The 19184-nt window shown below is 45.3% G+C and overlaps 2 protein-coding genes across 6 annotated transcripts in view; both read left to right on the top strand.

Annotated features, from left to right (window-relative positions):
- Positions 1-3897, top strand: part of LOC132369563 (uncharacterized) — a 68433-nt gene extending 64536 nt beyond the window's left edge. For all 4 annotated transcript variants that reach the window (XM_059929265.1, XM_059929242.1, XM_059929261.1 and 1 more), the window contains one exon: positions 3679-3897. In XM_059929265.1, coding sequence (XP_059785248.1) covers positions 3691-3897 — 207 coding nt within the window. In that variant the 5' untranslated portion in view covers positions 3679-3690. The remainder of the gene's footprint in view (positions 1-3678) is intronic.
- Positions 3898-3907: 10 nt separating this feature from the next.
- On the top strand, positions 3908-18840 carry BCL9 (BCL9 transcription coactivator). 2 transcript variants are annotated; one of them, XM_059929230.1, is made up of 7 exons: positions 3908-3991; positions 4960-5276; positions 6480-6669; positions 7568-7667; positions 11450-13691; positions 14876-15136; positions 16473-18840. In XM_059929230.1, exons 1-7 carry the CDS (start codon positions 3939-3941, stop codon positions 17588-17590), a joined length of 4281 nt encoding a protein of 1426 aa, XP_059785213.1. In that variant the 5' UTR covers positions 3908-3938; the 3' UTR covers positions 17591-18840. The 2 variants fall into 2 exon arrangements, with proteins under 2 accessions (XP_059785213.1, XP_059785218.1); XM_059929235.1 differs by having other exon boundaries at positions 4960-5054.
- The last annotated feature ends 344 nt before the right edge of the window (positions 18841-19184 follow it).

Genomic DNA, 19184 nt, shown 5'->3' on the forward strand with positions numbered 1-19184 from the left:
TTTGGGAGGGAGGCTATGTACAGATGAAGAATTCATCTTTGTCTTTGTTAGGTTTCAGACATCTAGGGAGATGTCAAGTTGGCAGTTGTGTATACAGGTCAGCAGAGCAGAAGCTGAGCCGGAGATGGAAATTTGGGAGTTGTTGGCATGTAAAGAACTTATAGAATAAGAAGAGAAGAAGCCCCAGGGTAGAGTCGTGAGGAACTCAAAATTGTGGAGGTTGGATAGAGAAGGGGCCAGCAAAGGAAGCAGATGAAGAGTGACTTGAAGGAGGAAGACTGGGAAGGTGTGGTATTATGGGAACCAAGAGAGGGGAGCTTCAAGAAGGAAGTGATCAACTGGCAGAGTCTACGAGATGGAGTAAGATGAGGTTAGAAAAGCGGTCAGTGGTGACCTTAACAAAAGTCATGGTTTTTGTGATCTGTGGGTAGAAGTTGGTTTAAAATGGTTAAAGGGTGAATGGCAAGTAAGGAACTGAAGACTGTGTCTTATCAACTCTGGTAGAGAATCTTGGCTCCAAAGGGGAATAGAATGCCAGAGCTGGTTTTGTTTTGCTTTAATTTTTTTTTTTTTTTAAATCTGGAAGATACTACAACATGTCTGAAAGCTGATTGGAAATATCCAGGAGATGCAGGACGTAGAGAGGTGGCCACCGGCGAGAGTGAGGGTGCTCAGTAAGCTGGAAGGGATGGGACCTAGACCACCTGTGGTAGGACTGACCTTTGGGGAGAAGTGGGCTATTTTTTTCGGTTTCATTAATAGGGAAGAAAGATGGGATAGGTACTGATTAAAAGAGATTTGCAGATTTGGTGGTGAGGAATCCTGCCTGGTGACTTCTCTTATCCCTGTTAAGTCCTGGGCAAGGCCATGCACTAGGAGAGGAGGATGATGGTTGGAGACGGCGAAGGTAAGAAATGCCATTAGGCAGGATAGATGAGTGAGCTTGCTAGAGGATGGCAGTAGTCATGGTTAACCTGAATGTTTATGTTGTGCTGCTAAGCATTTTCTATGTACTGGCTCACCTTGTCCACCAAGTCCGTGCTTAGCCAGGCACTGCAGTGATGAAGAGCATGGCCAGCGTGTCTGGCTGAATGCCAGCTCCACCACTTACTAGGGTGTGACCCAACTTACTTGGGCAAATTACTTACTGTTTCAGAGCCTCAGTTTCCTCATCTCTAAAATAGGGATAGTAGTAGGACCTGCCTTCTGTGGTTGTTGTGAATGAGTTAGTATGTACACATAGTAAAAATTTTAAGTATTATTTAAGAAGAAAAGAGAGAAAAATTATATAAGCAGATCTTAGAGTTAGGAGATTTAGTTATACTGGGGAAATATCTCACTCTGGATACAATTAACCATTCTGTGGAAGATCTTTTCTAGTCCTTAAAGGTAAACAGTTGAGCACTAACCTGAAAATGTAGGAGCTGCAAGAGTCTCATTTTATTCTTTGGGGTTGTATGATAAGATACCTGGCAGATTTCTTGCTTGGTTGTTTTTGGTGTCAGGCTAAAGCTAGGGTGACTTATTTCAACAACTCCCTTGGATTAGGGGTTAAAACACCTGGATTTTATTCCCATCACTGGGTGAGCCCACAAGCTTGTTTCAGCCTTCTGTGCTGTCTTTCCACCCATAAAGTAATGGTAAGGAGATGGCTTAGAGGAAAGAGCAGGTCAGAGAGCACTGATGCGAAACCTGGGAGAAGCCCGTTCACACCTGTGTGCTCCGTCCATTCATCTGTAAAATGCCGTTGATTATTATTATTAGAAATAATCTCTGCTACCAGCTCATCAGAAATGCCTGGCAGATTGAGGTGATTTGATATTTGTAATATGTTTAGAGTTTCTTTGGAAGGAGAGTGCAACACAAGTGCCAGGTGTTTCTGCTCTGAGAGGAGCTGGGTACATCACCAAGAGTCCAACCACATTCTTAGTACATCATACTGAGTATTACAGAAAAATCAAAGAACTTGAAAAGAAGGTTCTTGTCTTCAAAGAGCATAGTCTACGTAGGGAGATAAAAAATACACATGGGACTATTCAATTCGACATATGATTGAGTGCTAGAATGTGTGATGCAGACAGAAAGTACCAGAAGAAGTTACAGAAGGGGACCATATAGGTGATAACTTCTTTTTTTTTCCTGAGGTAAATGTTTTCTTATGGCTTTGTCCATGCAAGATTCATTTACTACTTCTGTTTTACCAGTGATTCCCGAAGTTTAGTGGGAGGTTACAATATGGTTTATGATCATATATTGTGTTGAACTTGACAACCACAATCAGGTTTATAGTCTAAACTGGAAAAAAAAAAAAAAAAGCTAAAGGTGGTGGGGGATAAACGTACAACCTTAAATATAATCAAGACCAAAATGTTTTTAGGATGCTTTCTCCCAAGGTCAGCATAGAAACATTCCATAACATTGTATTCTAGTTCTTTTTCCTGACTTCTTCATTTAAAAGAAAAAAATGTGATTGTACGCACTCAGAACTTCCATAAATTCCTTTCATGGTCTCAGGTAAAATCGCTGGGACTGCTGCAAATTTCTAAATGAAGAAATAGACGTCTAACACTTGACAATGATCATATTCAGTGCCAAGTCCCAGAATATAATGGACCCTCCCAATTTTAGTCCAGTTCTTGAGCCTCTCAAAGTGTATGTAACACCTAAGCTACTTCTAACTCCCTTTGATTCTTTAGCCACTAATCCTGCATCTAATATCCTCATTCAGTCCTATACCCCATGGGTAAAATACCAGAAGGTAGAGCGGGAGGTGCAGGGGGACAGTGGTTACCAAAAAACCACATTGGAACTGCCCTGGAAGGAGCAGTGACTGAAAGTGTATCTTGGTTTTCCCTGAACCAGTTTAGGCTTCCCTAAATAAAGGGCTTTCTCATTTGTTCTCTGGCTAGGTTTGGGAATATTTTCTTGACCTTTTATGCTTCAAATTAGCCTTGCAAATTGGCTCAAAAAATATCTTAGCCTTCAAAGATGTTCTTTTACCTTCCGCATTATGGATCATTCCCATGCTTACCCATGCCTACAACTCCTGTCATTAAGCAGTGAGAACACAGGACACATACTCAGCATAATTTAGTAGAAAGATCATAGAAATCAGGGGACAGAACTGATTGTATTTGGTATTGGCTCAATAGTTGATTTCAGAAGTACCTCCTTTAATGTCTCCCCACCCTGAGGCCCTGAGAATATAAAGAGAGAGTAATTTGTTTCATGGTTTGAAATTGGGATGGGTTGGTTAGGTTTCAGAGCCATCAGAGGTGAAACACCAGATAGTTGCTATGGATTTGGAGTACTCAGTGGTTTCAAAGCATTGTTTTGAAGAAAGAAAAACCCAGGTTTTTGAGGGTTTTGTATCTGGATGTAGAGCAATGTAAGGGAGGATATATGGCTAAAGATAAAAATGTCTTTCTCATCTGCTTACAAACGCCTGGTACACGAAGATTGGGTGGGAGGCTTGTATGCTTGGCAGAAAGTCTTAGTCACTCTTCAGCTGCTTTAGCACCAGGGCCTTTTGGCCAGAATATGCACATCTCCCTTTCCTTTAACCCTGATGGAAGCTGAGGAACCATCTAACTCTGCACCATCAAGTTGGCGGTGCTTTAGCCTCGGTCCTGCTGTAAAGGTGTTTGATGTCTCCATTTTTGCTCTTTTTGCTCCCAGTGTGCCCTGGAGATGCGAGATTTTCCTTTGGCAGCAGGAGGCACACACCCGGAGAATGCTGGAGCCGCAAGGGGACAGGACCCACTTCCACAGCGGAGAAAAACAAAGAGGAAAAAGGCGTGCAGGTGGCCAGCGCTAAGGGACTCGCCCAGCAAGCAGTGGGCCACTGCCGCTGTCCTCAGCAGCTGTTTCTGCTGCAGCCCGAGAGGAACTCGGTGAGCCCGTCCCTGTTGGTGGCTGCAAGCTCAGGATTTCAATCAATGCATTCCAGTAACCCTAAAGTGAGGAACTCTCCGTCAGGAAACACACAGAGGTGAGGGCTAGGGCCGGGCCCAGCTGCCCCTTGGGGATGTCATAGTGGACCATGAACGCTCGTTGGTGGAACAACATGTTGAATTAGAAGCGAATGGGGAAAGAAAAAAAGATAAGTAAATAATGATAGAATAGTGAATCAGAGTTTAGGTTAGAGTTTTCCTCTGTTATTATTTGTCCATTATTACCTGGCCGCTCCTATTTACCACCCATCTCCTCACCAAAACATAAAGAAAAAGACCTTAAAGACCAGCCAGTACAGTGAGCTAAACTTGGCACATGAGGAAACCGAGACCTGGAATGGTGAGGAGGCCTAAGGTCCTAGAACTAAAACACCAGCCCCTGGACTCCCACCGTGAGGCCTTTTCCTCTGTTCCGTGGAAGTTAAGCTGATGCCCTAAAAGAGTTTTTTCCTTCTCCCCTGGCGGCAGTGGTTAGTGTGTCTGCGCTGGTGTGATACTGCTTGTTCAGGGAGTAGTGTCCTGGAGGGTTTCCCTAACCTGCCAGTCATGGGCAGGTTTCCTCGCACTCTCCTGGACCTGCTCGTATTTTCCAGCAGGGAGGCTAGTCTCTTGTTACAGCTGTTCCTTGTCATCAGCCGAGGGGCGGGTGGTATTTTGATCTTAACGATGTCTGTTTGTTTACTCTGAGCTAGTCTTAGTGTGAGAGTCATTTCTCTATGTACATAGAAACCGTTGTCCTTTATTGACAGAAGCCCTAGAGATGGGTCCCCATGTGACTCTAGGGTTCCCAAGACCTGGCAGGCCACTCTGCTTGATCCTCCTCTCTGTTGAGAGCTCTGAAATGAGAGCAGGGGAGGAGGGAGCAAGCAAGTCGCTGAGGTGAAAGGTGGGGTGGTTACTTAGTGGTCCAGGTCTCCTTGACCTATGATAAAAATCAGTCCTCCCTCATTTGTGCTGCCCAGTTGTATCCGGTGTCTGATCTCCCTTTGTTATTTGTCTCTTTTAGTAGCCCTAAGTCAAAGCAGGAGGTGATGGTCCGTCCCCCTACAGTGATGTCCCCATCTGGAAACCCCCAGCTGGATTCCAAATTCTCCAATCAGGGTAAACAGGGGGGCTCAGCCAGCCAATCCCAGCCATCCCCCTGTGACTCCAAGAGTGGGGGCCATACCCCTAAAGCACTCCCTGGCCCAGGTGGGAGCATGGGGCTGAAGAATGGGGCTGGAAATGGTGCCAAGGGCAAGGGGAAAAGGGAGCGAAGTATTTCCGCCGACTCCTTTGATCAGAGAGATCCTGGGACTCCAAACGATGACTCTGACATGAAAGGTATGTCTATAAGATATTTGAGACTCAGAGGGAAGTAGGTATTCCTGAGGAAAGGCCTCTGACGTTGGTGGATGCCAGAGAGCCTAATAGCAGCCACGTGGGGAGAGTAGGCGCATCAGATTCAGGAGTTCTCGCAGTTTAAGATGGAACTCTTTCTGGTTGTTTTCCTACTGACTGAAGAATAGTTTGGAACCACCTTGTTGACTTCTTGCTCTTGAGGATGCAAGCGTTTTAGGATGTTCCACGGCCCTAGCCACGTTCTTGTGGATGTTCCTGGCCTCCATGCTCTTTGTACTTAAGTGTCAAGCCGGTAGCTCCAGTTTGTCTATGCCAGGGTCCACCCTGGAGCGGTCTTTCTGACACTCCTCCTCTTCTCCATCAAATTCATCCTTCAAGACTTGGGTTTTGTGCACTCTGGCTGCCAGAGTTGTAGGCACAAGAGGCAGCCCTGGCACTAGTCCAGGTTTGTCACAGTCAATTTCAGTGTGGCAGGAACGAGTGGCTACATGTAGTAGATACAGTAGGCACCAAAATGGAGTGAGCCAGAAAGAGTATGGGACCAATGGCTGTGGTTTTAGGCTTTTTTCCTCCTAGTATAAAATAAAAAATCTTAACTATAGGCCAGAACATGAAACTAGTATTCAAGCAGTGGAAGTGTTACTTCCCGACCCAAATTTGAAACGAGAGCCTGGGTGATCGTTCCCCTGTCTTTCCTTTCTTCTTCAGGTGTTTGTAGGAGGCCTGTTACGAGCGCCAGCACTATGCTAGGGGCTGGGGGTGCCATGGTCAGCAAAACAGAAACAGTTGCTATCCTCAAGGGTTTGAATGCACCTAGACAGCAGATCATTAAACAATTACAGTAAAATTTGATAAATGCTGAAATAAGGGGAGTTAGGGGGCTATGGGTTCGACTAGCAGGGGAAGCCAGTCCAGGAGGATCCAAAAGGGGTTTCCAGGAAGGAGGGACATTTATGCTAATATCTGAAGAATGCATAGTAGAGAAGTAAGGAGGTGGGGGGAGAGTGCTTTGTAATTAGTCATTTAGGGAGAAGTGTATTTGTGTTTTTATGAATAGAAGAGGTTTTCTCTTAGCAAGGTACTTCCTCCTTGAAATTCTCAAGGTGTTTGCATTATGATGCTGTAAATGCTGGCAGAAAAAAGAGTTTTATTCTTTCTATGACATGACTCTTTTCATTGTTTTAGAATGTAATTCTGCTGACCACATAAAGTCCCAGGAGTCCCAGCACACGCCACACTCGATGACCCCGTCGAATGCTACAGTCCCCAGGTCTTCCACCCCCTCCCATGGCCAGACTACTGCCCCAGAGCCCACACCTGCTCAGAAGACTCCCGCCAAAGTGGTGTATGTGTTTTCTACTGAGATGGCCAATAAGTAAGTTGATGGCTGTGTCTTGCTATTGGCGTGGCTTGCGTGTTTGGGCATCTAAGTTCTTATTCCCTTTGAAGGTTGATCCTTTTTTGGCCCACTTGTATTATTACTTAAAGTTAACCCTACAGAAAGAGGTAAAAGAAAATATAAAACCTCCCCACCCCTACTCCCCAGAGGCAACCACTGATGATACTTCCTTGGCTTTCCTTCCAGAAATTTTTTGTGCTTGTACAAATATACATATATATACTTTTTTAAACACAAAAGGGATTGATTGCACAATATACACTTTTCTGCAACTTAGTATTCTTTTTAAAATGACACAAGTAATGTCCATTTTGGAATAATTAGAAAATGTAAATAACTAAAAAAAAAAATCTCAGGAATTTACAGAGATAACTACTGTGAACATTTTGGTACATACGTCTCTAGTGGATGGATGGATCAATGGATATTTATTTATTTATTTAAAATGTGAATATACCCTAGTTTTTTTCATTTAAGATTTTTAAAATTAAGATATAGAATGAATCTTGACAGCCTTTAATTATTATTAGGTGTGAGAATTCATTTTACCCTTCTTGGGTTGGGATTTTGAACTACGATTCTCTATAAAACACTTACTAGAGTGGATGGCTTTGAAGGAGAAAATCCTGGGGGTTTTTAATACCTCTTTTGAGATTTGCTAATGGCTATCTTTTAATTTCAGAAGTTTGATGGTAAATGATAGACAAATAATGAAAACCTTTTTCCCTTGATTTCTTCTCATTCAACATTGCTGGTGGTTCTTTATACTTCTCCTTCCTCTCTTATACCAGTTTAATCGGGTTAAAGTGCTTTGGATTTACAGTTAGTGAAATAGGAACAAGTCCTAGTGTGTGCATCTCTTTTGTCTTTGCAGAGCTGCAGAAGCTGTATTGAAGGGCCAGGTTGAAACTATTGTCTCTTTCCACATCCAGAACATCTCTAACAGCAAGACAGAGAGAAGCACAGCCCCTCTGGTACGTCATTTTGGAAATGGAATAATGGTTTAAAGGTTCTGCAGTGACCGTAAAGGTGGGAGATGGTGAATTTCACTGATAGGGAGATAGTCTTTTTTTTCTTCTCCCAGTTTTATTGAGATACAATTGACCGACAGCACCGTATAAGTTAAAAGTGTACAGCCTACTGTGCTGTATACTGTATACTTTAACTTACATACGTGACGAAATGATTACCATCATCTCATATAGATACAAAATTAAAGACATAGAAAAAATATATATTTTTTCCTTGTGGTGAGAACTCTTAGGATGTACTTTCTTAACAACTTTTATATAGAACATATGGCAGCATTCATTACATTTATCATGTTGTACATTACATTCTTAGTACTTATTTATTCTATAACTGGAAGTTTGTGCCTTTTGACTACCCTCCTCCAATTCTCCCTCCCCCAGCCCTTCCACTTTTGGTAACCACAAATCTGATCTCTTTTTCTATGAGTTTGTTTGTTTGTTTGTGGTCATTGACCTACAACACTATGTTAGTCTGTGGTATACACATAGTGATTCGATATTTCTATACATTTCAAAATGATCACCATAAGTCTAGTTACTGTCTATCACCATACAAAGATATTACATAATCATTGACTGTATTCCCCACACTGTGCATTTCATACCCATGACTTATTTATTTTGTAACTGAAAGATTGTACCTTTTAATTTTCCTCACCTATTTGTCTCCTCTCCCCAACCCCCTCTCCTCTTTCAGCTACCTGTTTGTTCTCTGTATCTATGACTCTGTTTCTGTTTAGTTATGTTTGTTCATTTGCTTTGTTTTTTAGATTCCACATGTAGGTGAAATCATACAGTATTTGTCTTTCTCTGTCTGACTTATTTCACTTAGCCTAAACCTTCTAGGTCCATCCATGTTTTTGAAAATGGCAAGATTTCATTCTTTTTTGTGGCTAAGTAATATTCCATTGTATATATGTACCACATCTTCTTTATCTATTCATTTATTGATGGGCACTTAGGTTGTGTCCATATCTTGGCTATTGTAAATAATGCTGCAGTGAACTTAAGGGTACATGTATCTTTTCTAATCGGTGTTTTTGTTTTCTTTGGATAAATACCCAGGAGTGAAATTGCTGGATTGTATGTTAGTTGTATTTTTAATTTTTTTGTGGAATCTCCACACTGTTTTCCATAGTGGCTACACCAATTTACATTCCCACCAACAGTGTATGAAGGTTCAATGGGAGATAATCTTGATGGTATAAACTACATTCTGAGCATTTAACCTAATTGTGTGGTTTTAGGCATATCACACTGCATTGGCCTTTTCTACTAACATGCTGATACACTGATGAATTACTAGGAGAGAAGAGGTACAAAATAGAAAAGGAGATATTTAGATATCTTAGGATTTCCATCATGTAGCCATCTCTGGGAAATTATGAATTCAGACCCTCTGTACAGAGCAGGATTTTAAAAAATAGCAAACACTCTTGAGTTACTTGAAGAACAGAAAAAGAGCAGCAACAAAAACTACAGTACTGGAGTACATGCTGATGATACCATAATTAAGGTCTCAGTGACTTTCAAAATGATTCTTACTTATTTCAAAGTGAGAGAACCATTGAATGCTTTTAATTGCTTGATATTTCCAAAATTATAGTAAACGTTAGTCTGTTTCCTCTCTGGAACTTAAGCACCTACTATAAATTACATTAGAAAATGCACATAATGGTTGTTTTAATACATGTAGTGTTCCAAATTGAACCAAAAGATATTTCTTGTGTCTCACATTGTCAAGGCATTGCACCAAATGCTGTGGGGACACTAGAGGTTCAAGATACAGTCCCTGCGTTCAGGAAGCATAAAATCTAAAACTTGGATGAGTCTTAAACATGGGAAAAGTTAAATGACAATAAACGACTGAAGTGACAATTCAATACAGAATGGATGACATTTCATCCTTGTTGTATATGAACATAGAAGTCCCCCCTGTGACATAGCAGGCTTAGGCTTTCCTAGGCCTAGAAAAAAAATTTCATGTCCCTCTGCATCTCTGCTACTCAAGGGTAGACGATGGATATATATAATATTTTAAATGTATATATTTTTAAATTTATACTTTAAAAATGTTTGTTTATTTATAATTTATATTGTTTTGGAATGCACAGGGTACATTGCAACTCAAACCGACATTTTATTGACTTAATGACAGATCTTAAGTCATTAAGACAGTTTTCACCTCCACCTTCTCTGGTACTAAAATGAAATCAGAAAAGGAGTTAATAAGGAGGGAATTGGGAATAGTCCAATCACCATTGCTCCAAATCTAAAATAAAAAGGGTGGTACTAAACTGTTTCTTCTGTCACGGTCACCTTGTAGGAAATCAGTGACCACCCTTAACAACAAAACCAAACTTAAACTGGCACTGGAGAGAAAATTAAGGTGACCTCCACACCCCAGTTAAGGAGTCAGAGAGACAGAGGACACTGCAACATCCAGAGTCATCCAAGTTCAGCCAGTCTTACCCCCACCAGTCTCGGTCTGCAGACACAGATGCATGGAGAGTACCAGCAAGTGGAACACTTGCATACATACCCACGGAACGTGAACTGTTCGTGTTCAGGGATATGCATGATGATTCCTGTACAAACCTGCGCCTTGATAAACGTTCCAGAGAGTAGGTGGGGATGTAAGTAAGAGCGTTCAGGGTTTGGAAATACAGCCTTGATTAAGCAAACAAGTAGGAGCAAGTGAACATCAAAAAGGGATCACGCGGCTCACTGGAGGCTGGTGAGAGATCCCTTGATGGAGTCACTAGACTGGGCCCATCTGTTCTTCAGTACTGCCCTTCTCTAGTACCAGTACCTCCAGCAGTGCTAAGGTGTAGACCCAGAACATTACGAGTCCCTCTTCCAGACACTGACAGCGTCCGTGTCACCTATTGTAGGTGAGCGTGCCTTTACCCAGGACTTAGCATCGGTACTTAATAAATAATAATAAGGCGATCATCCAGCCTGTAGAAAGGGCCGTGTGCTGTCTGTTGGAAAGAACAGATCAAGAGACACCACGAGCTAGATAGCCTCAGATTTCTCTGCCGACCCTTCCTGCCTACAGATGATCTTACTACAGTTAATGTACAAATTCTCGTATGGAATCAGTGATCACAAACTGAAAACAGAAATCGGAGATGTCAGGCCCCTGGAAACTCAAGGAGAGGAGTACTTCACTAGTCACCGTGCCAGGGGAAACACTGAAGTGGAGCGGCCGTACCTCCCGCCTTTGATGGGCAGAGTACAGAGCTGGAAGTGACAACGACTTTCAGTTGAAAACATTAGACTTTTTGATTGACAATGAGAAGTCTACATACCCAGTTATACTTTCGGGGAAAGAAAAAGGTGTTAGGTACAGCCTCCCACATACCAAGAAACTAATCTCTCCCTGAATCAGAAACACATAGTAGACATGTGATATCAAACCTGTTCCTCGAAATAGATACTCAAATGTATTCACTTTGGCAGTGTGGCTTTCCCTTGGCATGCTTTAAAGTTATTGAAACCTAATCTTCAGCAAGGGAAAGAGGATGCCGTTTGACAGCAAAGTGTGAGAAAGAAATCAAAATGTCTGCATGTCCAGAGTGGGGTTGTACATGAGCAGTTTCTACAGCAAGTGTCAGTGTAGATTTATGTGGCTGGGACAAGTCCTTTATAACATATCTTGCTCTTTTCATTGCCCTTCTGTTCAGTTCACCAGTGATTTTTAAAATCTCATTTATCTTCAGAACACACAGATATCTGCCCTTCGGAATGATCCGAAACCTCTCCCACAACAGCCCCCCGCTCCAGCCACCCAGGACCAGACTTCTTCCCAGAACACCAGACTGCAGCCAACTCCACCCATTCCGGCACCAGCACCCAAGCCTGCCGCCCCCCCACGTCCCCTGGACCGGGAGAGTCCTGGGGTAGAAAACAAACTGATTCCTTCTGTAGGCAGCCCTGCCAGCTCCACTCCACTGCCGCCAGACGGTACCGGGCCAAACTCGACGCCCAACAACCGAGCAGTGACTCCCGTTTCCCAGGGGAGCAGTAGCTCTTCAGCAGATCCCAAAGCCCCCCCGCCTCCACCGGTGTCCAGTGGAGAGCCCCCCGCACTGGGAGAGAACCCCGACGGACTGTCTCAGGAGCAGCTGGAGCACCGGGAGCGCTCCTTACAAACGCTCAGAGATATCCAGCGTATGCTCTTCCCTGATGAGAAAGAATTCCCAGGAGGACAGAGTGGGGGACCCCAGCAGAATACTGGGGTGTTAGATGGACCTCAGAAAAAACCAGAAGGGCCAATACAGGCCATGATGGCTCAATCCCAAAGCCTAGGTAAGGGACCTGGGCCCCGGACAGACGTGGGGGCTCCCTTTGGCCCTCAGGGACACAGAGATGTGCCCTTTTCTCCAGATGAAATGGTTCCACCTTCCATGAACTCTCAGTCTGGGCCCATTGGACCCGACCACCTGGATCACATGACCCCTGAGCAGATAGCGTGGCTGAAACTGCAGCAAGAGTTCTATGAGGAGAAGAGGAGAAAGCAGGAGCAAGTGGTCGTGCAGCAGTGCTCCCTCCAGGACATGATGGTCCATCAGCACGGGCCGCGGGGCGTGGTCCGAGGGCCTCCCCCTCCGTACCAGATGACCCCCAGCGAGGCCTGGGGGCCTGGGGGTGCAGAGCCCTTTGCCGACGGGATCAACATGCCCCATTCTCTGCCCCCGAGGGCCATGGCTCCCCACCCCAACATGCCAGGGAGCCAGATGCGCCTCCCTGGATTTGCAGGAATGATGAACTCGGAAATGGAGGGGCCTAATGTCCCCAACGCGGCATCTAGACCAGGTCTTTCTGGAGTCAGCTGGCCAGACGATGTGCCAAAAATCCCAGACGGCCGAAACTTCCCGCCTGGCCAGGGCGTCTTCAGTGGTCCTGGCCGAGGGGAACGTTTCCCAAACCCCCAAGGATTGTCTGAAGAGATGTTTCAACAGCAGCTGGCAGAGAAACAGCTGGGTCTGCCGCCGGGGATGAGCATGGAAGGCATCAGGCCCGGCATGGAGATGAACAGGATGATCCCTGGCTCCCAGCGACACATGGAGCCGGGGAGTAATCCCATCTTCCCTCGAATACCAGTGGAGGGCCCGCTGAGCCCTTCTAGGGGTGACTTTCCAAAAGGAATGCCCCCACAGATGGGCCCCGGTCGGGAACTCGAGTTTGGGATGGTTCCTAGTGGGATGAAGGGAGATGTCAGTCTAAATGTCAACATGGGATCCAACTCTCAGATGATACCTCAGAAGATGAGAGAGGCTGGGGCGGGGCCCGAGGAGATGATGAAACTCCGCGCCGGCGGTGCAGACATGCTGCCTGCTCAGCAGAAGATGGTGCCCCTGCCCTTCGGCGAGCACCCTCAGCAAGAGTATGGCATGGGCCCCAGGCCGTTCCTCCCCATGTCTCAGGGTCCAGGCGGCAACAGTGGCTTGCGGAATCTCAGAGAACCAATTGGGCCCGACCAAAGGACTAACAGCCGGCTCAGTCATATGCCACCACTACCTCTCAACCCTTCTAGTAACCCCACTAGCCTCAACACGGCTCCTCCCGTTCAGCGCGGCCTGGGGCGGAAGCCCGTGGATCTCTCTGTGGCAGGCAGCCAGGTGCATTCCCCAGGCATTAACCCTCTGAAGTCTCCCACGATGCGCCAAGTCCAGTCGCCAATGCTGGGCTCGCCCTCGGGGAACCTCAAGTCCCCCCAGACTCCATCGCAGCTGGCAGGCATGCTGGCGGGCCCAGCTGCTGCTGCTTCCATTAAGTCCCCCCCTGTCTTGGGGTCTGCTGCTGCTTCGCCTGTTCACCTCAAGTCTCCATCACTTCCCGCCCCGTCACCTGGATGGACCTCCTCTCCAAAACCTCCCCTTCAGAGTCCCGGGATCCCTCCAAACCATAAAGCACCCCTCACCATGGCCTCCCCAGCCATGCTGGGAAGTGTAGAGTCAGGTCAGTATGCTTTCATCCTCACAGTTGCATCTTAAAGCCAGAGATTGCGAAAGCCTGATTTACATACTTTAAGAAAACTGGTGTCTTAACCTGATTATGCAACCAAAGGAGGTGGCTTTTGCCAAGATGGACATATTTGTGGCAGAGTGCATAATCGGGACTTCCATGGGGTTATGCTCTTAGTGCAGAATATGTTTCTCAGATAGGACTGGGAGGAAGATGGGAAATGTGCGTCATTTCACTGAATGATTTACATTTGCACAGTGAACTCACGGTGGTGGAATAGAATGTCTCAACAGTGGGTAAATGTGGCCTTAAATACTAGATCCACCCACTTCAAAGGGCTGCCTTCATCATGTCAAGAGAGTCAGAGTATCATCCCAAGCAAAGAGGGGAGGCTGCTGAGAGACTTGAGTGGTTCTCGTAAATACGTGTTGACCATAGAAACTGTTACCGAAACATTCTCCTTGGTAAACTGCTGTTCTCACAGATCAGCTACAATTTATTAGTATTTTCTTCCTAGGAGAAACTCTCACTGATGATGGTGGTTTTGTGAACGGGACCAGAGGTGGTCAGTGGAAGATGAGCACTGAGGTATAAATACTAGGTCTGTGCTGTCTCCACTTGAGAAAGAATCAGAATAAGATAGGAGATTTATCCTACCAAGCTAAAGTGTGTCTCTCCGTTGGGGAGCAGTTCACAAGAGCAGTACAGTGGAGTTGCCCCCTCAGACCTTTTCAGTTCAGACATCTTGGTGGCAGAAAATCAATCAAGAGCATGTCTAGGGCGATTCTGTTAGTACCTGGGGTGGGATTGCTAATCTGGCTTCCTAGCATACTAATGCCTGAGTTGAATTCTAAATTGTGATTGTCAAGGGAAAGAGATCCATAAGAGTTGCCTGTAACCCATGGTTTTCCCAAGTTTGAACTAATATTTCTTACGCATTCTTGGTGTGTTTGTCTTCCCATCTGCTGAGCTGTCACCTCCATCTCACACTGCAGTTTCCCTCTGCACACACACGGAGCTTGACTAGAGACTGATGATTCATGTCCTGGGTCTCATAACACTGTCCTGTTCATCTGTCTCATTCCTGGCCCTGCTAGTTCATAATGATATGCCCAGTAGCTTTCAAGAGAAATCTAATTCCCTGCCCTTTTTTGTTTTGTCTTGCTTTCTTCTCCTAGGTGGCCCCCCACCTCCTACAGCCAGCCAGTCTGCCTCTGTGAGTATCCCGGGAAGTCTTCCCTCTAGTACACCTTACACCATGCCTCCAGAGCCGACCCTTTCCCAGAACCCACTGTCTATTATGATGTCTCGAATGTCCAAGTTTGCAATGCCCAGTTCTACCCCGTTATACCACGATGCCATCAAGACCGTGGCCAGCTCAGATGACGACTCCCCTCCAGCTCGTTCTCCCAACTTGCCATCAATGAATAATATGCCAGGTAAGAAATCAGGAAGATAGGATATGGAGCTAGCTCTGGACAAAAGAAAAACTTCTTGAAGTCTTTTCTTGATGGCTGGACGTTCACCAAGTTGAAAAAGTATACCATCTGAGTTAGTTTCAGTAAAACTAAAGTGTCTTGCCTAGAGGAAGAGAATGATCACAATATTTTTTATTAGCTTAAATCAGTATTTGTTGATAAGAAAGCAGGTTTCTTTGTAGTTCTTGTCATTTTCTTATGGAAGTTTTGATGCTTCTGTGTACCTAGATGCTTTTTTTTTTTTTTTTGGTGGAGGTTGGGGAGGTCCTCCTGGCACAAAACTGAGAGCGGTATCTTTTTAACATGCTGATCGGAATGTCTTTAGTCCTCAGATATTTTCCTGGAAGGGCAGCCTCAAACCACAAGCAGCCACAGGATTTCAGACAATGGAAAGCCCCTATTTCCTAGAGAATCACTTTCTTTAGGACTAGAGGGAGAATAAAATTCCTCCCTTCCCTACTCATTCTGTTCTCCTTCACTCCTACACCTCCCGTCTCCCCAAATCTCACTAGTAGGACATGATCTGGTATGGTGAAGGTGGTCAGTAAAGAGACCATGACTTTTGAGCCATGGGTTTCTGGTTCCAGTTTCGTTCTGATTGTTAGGGATGCTCTTTATCATCAGGCAGGTGAGGGCATGCTCTGTGGGTGGCACAAGCACCATCCTTACCATTCTCAGTGGTTAACTCCATGGAGAGACCAAATATTTAAATGTCCCAGAGACCAGAGCAGAACCTGTGTGTTTTCCTTTTCCATTAAAAATTAGCTTTTCTTTACCATTTCATATAACGTAGAGTTCAAAATGCTCTCTCTGTAAGGTAATATAAAATAGTGATGCCAAGTATCAATTGAAAAAGGCCTGTTTGGTTTCCTTGTCCTTATTGCTGATTCTTAGACTCATAGGACTAATTAGTCCTCTTTCTCCAAAAAGGACCATACTGAGTCATCCAGGCAAATTGTTTTCTTCTATATTAAATGTCTCCAATGAAGAAGACTGTACTCATTTGCATATTCACTTGTAACTTTTCACACAGGAGACTTCTTCCTAGCTGTCTTCTATATACCTTTGTGTCCTACAGTTTAAGACTCAATAATACATTGTCTTGTAGAGCTGTCGGTTTGTGTGCCCTAAAATGTATTATAATCTTACTGAGGGCAGAGATTGTGCATTGTATGTTTCCCCAGCACAGTACCGTGCACACTTGATGCACAATAGTTTTTTTGTTAATTTGATTTATGATAGTTTTCCTGAGTTGCTTTTGGTTAAGTTGATTCCTTTGATATCTTTATTTTTCTAGGAATGGGCATTAATACACAGAATCCTCGAATTTCAGGTCCAAACCCCGTGGTTCCAATGCCAACCCTCAGCCCAATGGGAATGACCCAGCCACTTTCTCACTCCAATCAGATGCCCTCTCCGAATGCCATGGGACCCACCATACCTCCTCATGGGGTCCCGATGGGGCCTGGCTTGATGTCACACAATCCTATCATGGGGCATGGGTCCCAGGAGCCTCCGATGGTACCTCAAGGACGGATGGGTTTCCCCCAGGGCTTCCCTCCAGTTCAGTCTCCTCCACAGCAGGTTCCATTTCCTCACAATGGCCCCAGTGGGGGGCAGGGCAACTTCCCAGGAGGGATGGGTTTCCCAGGAGAAGGGCCCCTTGGCCGCCCCAGCAACCTGCCCCAAAGTTCAGCAGATGCAGCACTTTGCAAGCCTGGAGGCCCAGGGGGTCCTGACTCCTTCGCTGTCCTGGGGAACAGCATGCCTTCAGTGTTTACAGACCCAGATCTACAGGAGGTCATCCGACCTGGAGCCACCGGAATACCTGAGTTTGATCTGTCTCGCATTATTCCATCTGAGAAGCCTAGCCAGACACTGCAATATTTCCCTCGAGGGGAAGTCCCAGGCCGTAAACAGCCCCAGGGTCCTGGACCTGGGTTTTCGCACATGCAGGGGATGATGGGCGAACAAGCCCCCAGAATGGGACTAGCATTACCTGGCATGGGAGGTCCAGGGCCAGTGGGAACTCCGGACATCCCTCTTGGTACAGCTCCATCCATGCCAGGCCACAACCCAATGAGACCACCAGCCTTTCTCCAGCAAGGCATGATGGGACCTCACCATCGGATGATGTCACCAGCACAATCTACAATGCCCGGCCAGCCCACCCTGATGAGCAATCCAGCTGCTGCCGTGGGCATGATTCCTGGCAAGGATCGAGGGCCTGCCGGGCTCTACACCCACCCTGGGCCTGTGGGCTCTCCAGGCATGATGATGTCCATGCAGGGCATGATGGGACCCCAACAGAACATCATGATCCCCCCACAGATGAGGCCCCGGGGCATGGCCGCTGATGTGGGCATGGGTGGATTTAGCCAAGGACCTGGCAACCCAGGAAACATGATGTTTTAAGCTGCTAAGATTGGATGTGCCGATCCTTGTCAAGATGAGATTCCAGGTCCTGAGAGCTGCTTTGAGGGAGTTCCAGGAGTACTGTTGGTCATGCAATAGGAGAACAGAGACCCAAGGGCTGCTTTGGGGGAGGGGGGAATTCGAGAATGTATGGATTTATCTGAAAACAAATTATTCATTTAATCAACAGGTGTGTTTTTTTTAAGATTTATTTTTTAAAAATTATTTTTGTGGACTTGGGTATCCCATGATGGCACCTACTTTTGGGAATCTGTAGCCGTGCTTTGAGAATTGCCATGGGTCATGTGTTGCACCATTCTCTGTATGTTTACGTCCTTTGGACTGGCTTCTCCCAGGATTCTTTTCTGGTTTTGTTTTTGCTTTGGGCTTTATTTTTTTTGTGTGTACTGTACTATATTGTAAAAGGGATTTTAGCAGAGACTTTAGTCTTTGGGACAAGAGAACAGGAATGCTGGGCTGTTTACTTTAGGTGGAGAATCCATCTTCAGACCTTTGGACTATTTTCTTTCAACTCCAGTGTATAGAAAAACCAAACTACGACCTCAGAGCAGAGTATTAATGAAAAGCACAAAAAGAGGAACTAAGTTCAGCGAGGGGTGGGGGGAGGGGGGAGATTTTTCTTTTTAAAAATAATGATGCTTAGGACGTTTGTTTTTCAGTTCAAGTGCTCTTCAGCACTGTCTGTCTCTCCCAATCTGAAGACCCACCTTCACATTTTTCTCTTGTTTTCCCTCCTCTCTCCTTCCCTATCTTCTTGGTTAAGTGAGTTTCGTCCTGTTGTGTCCCCCACTGGTGACCCCCCGCTTCCCTCCTCTCTTTTTCCCTTTGGCAGCTGCAATACACGGTGTTATTTGGGGGAAATAAATCTAACGAAGCCTCGCCTTCCATGCCGAGCGTTGTCCCGGCTCTGGGAGGGAAAGGTCTGTCTTTGGGATGCTCGATGGTCTTCTTTGCCCTTCGTCTTTTCTTCCCCAGCCTACCCTTCCCTGCCCGCCTTGTTTTCTGTTCTCCTTTTACTAGGAATTCCCAAGTGAATTTTATTAATGTGGGAGTGGAACAGATGCTAAAAGCTATCCAAGATTTTGTTTTTGTTTTTAATTTTGTGTTTCCTTCCCTTTCCTCCCCGTCCCATGCGTCAAACGTTCTGTGTAACCTCCATTAAATTTGGTACAAAACCACTCACCAGAGCTGTGGTGTCAGAAAAATAAAATATATTGTTTCTTACAAAATTGAATTGCCTTTTTTGTCCATTTGGATTCCTGTTTGTTCGGTATTGGGCATATTAGTTGCCATGTGACCCAGAAGCATAGTAGCTTTGTATCAGAGTTGATCTGGGTGAAGGTTAGGGGAAGTACATAAAAGCGCTTTTGCAGATGAAGCGTATTGCTTGCTGTTGAGGCGTAACTACTCGTGTAGACTGATCCTGTGCTGTTTCTGTCCCAATCAGGAAATCCTAGCTACAGGCAGAGGAGCAGCCCTGGTCCCCATGCCCCACCTCTAGAGGCAATTCATGGTCTTACTGGGAATTTTTGTGAGAGCCAATGTAATGGTGTGAGGTAATTAAGAGGCCAAA

Source organism: Balaenoptera ricei, chromosome 1, assembly GCF_028023285.1.
Source record: "Balaenoptera ricei isolate mBalRic1 chromosome 1, mBalRic1.hap2, whole genome shotgun sequence".
In the NCBI taxonomy this organism is placed as follows: domain Eukaryota; kingdom Metazoa; phylum Chordata; class Mammalia; order Artiodactyla; family Balaenopteridae; genus Balaenoptera; species Balaenoptera ricei.

Coding starts and splice junctions, on each gene's coding strand:
- BCL9 (XM_059929230.1), top strand. CDS start 3,939: ATGCATTCCAGTAACCCTAAAGTGAGGAACTCTCCGTCAGGAAACACA. Junction 5,277..6,479: donor CGATGACTCTGACATGAAAG/GTATGTCTATAA, acceptor TCATTGTTTTAG/AATGTAATTCTGCTGACCAC. Junction 7,668..11,449: donor AGAGAAGCACAGCCCCTCTG/GTACGTCATTTT, acceptor ATTTATCTTCAG/AACACACAGATATCTGCCCT.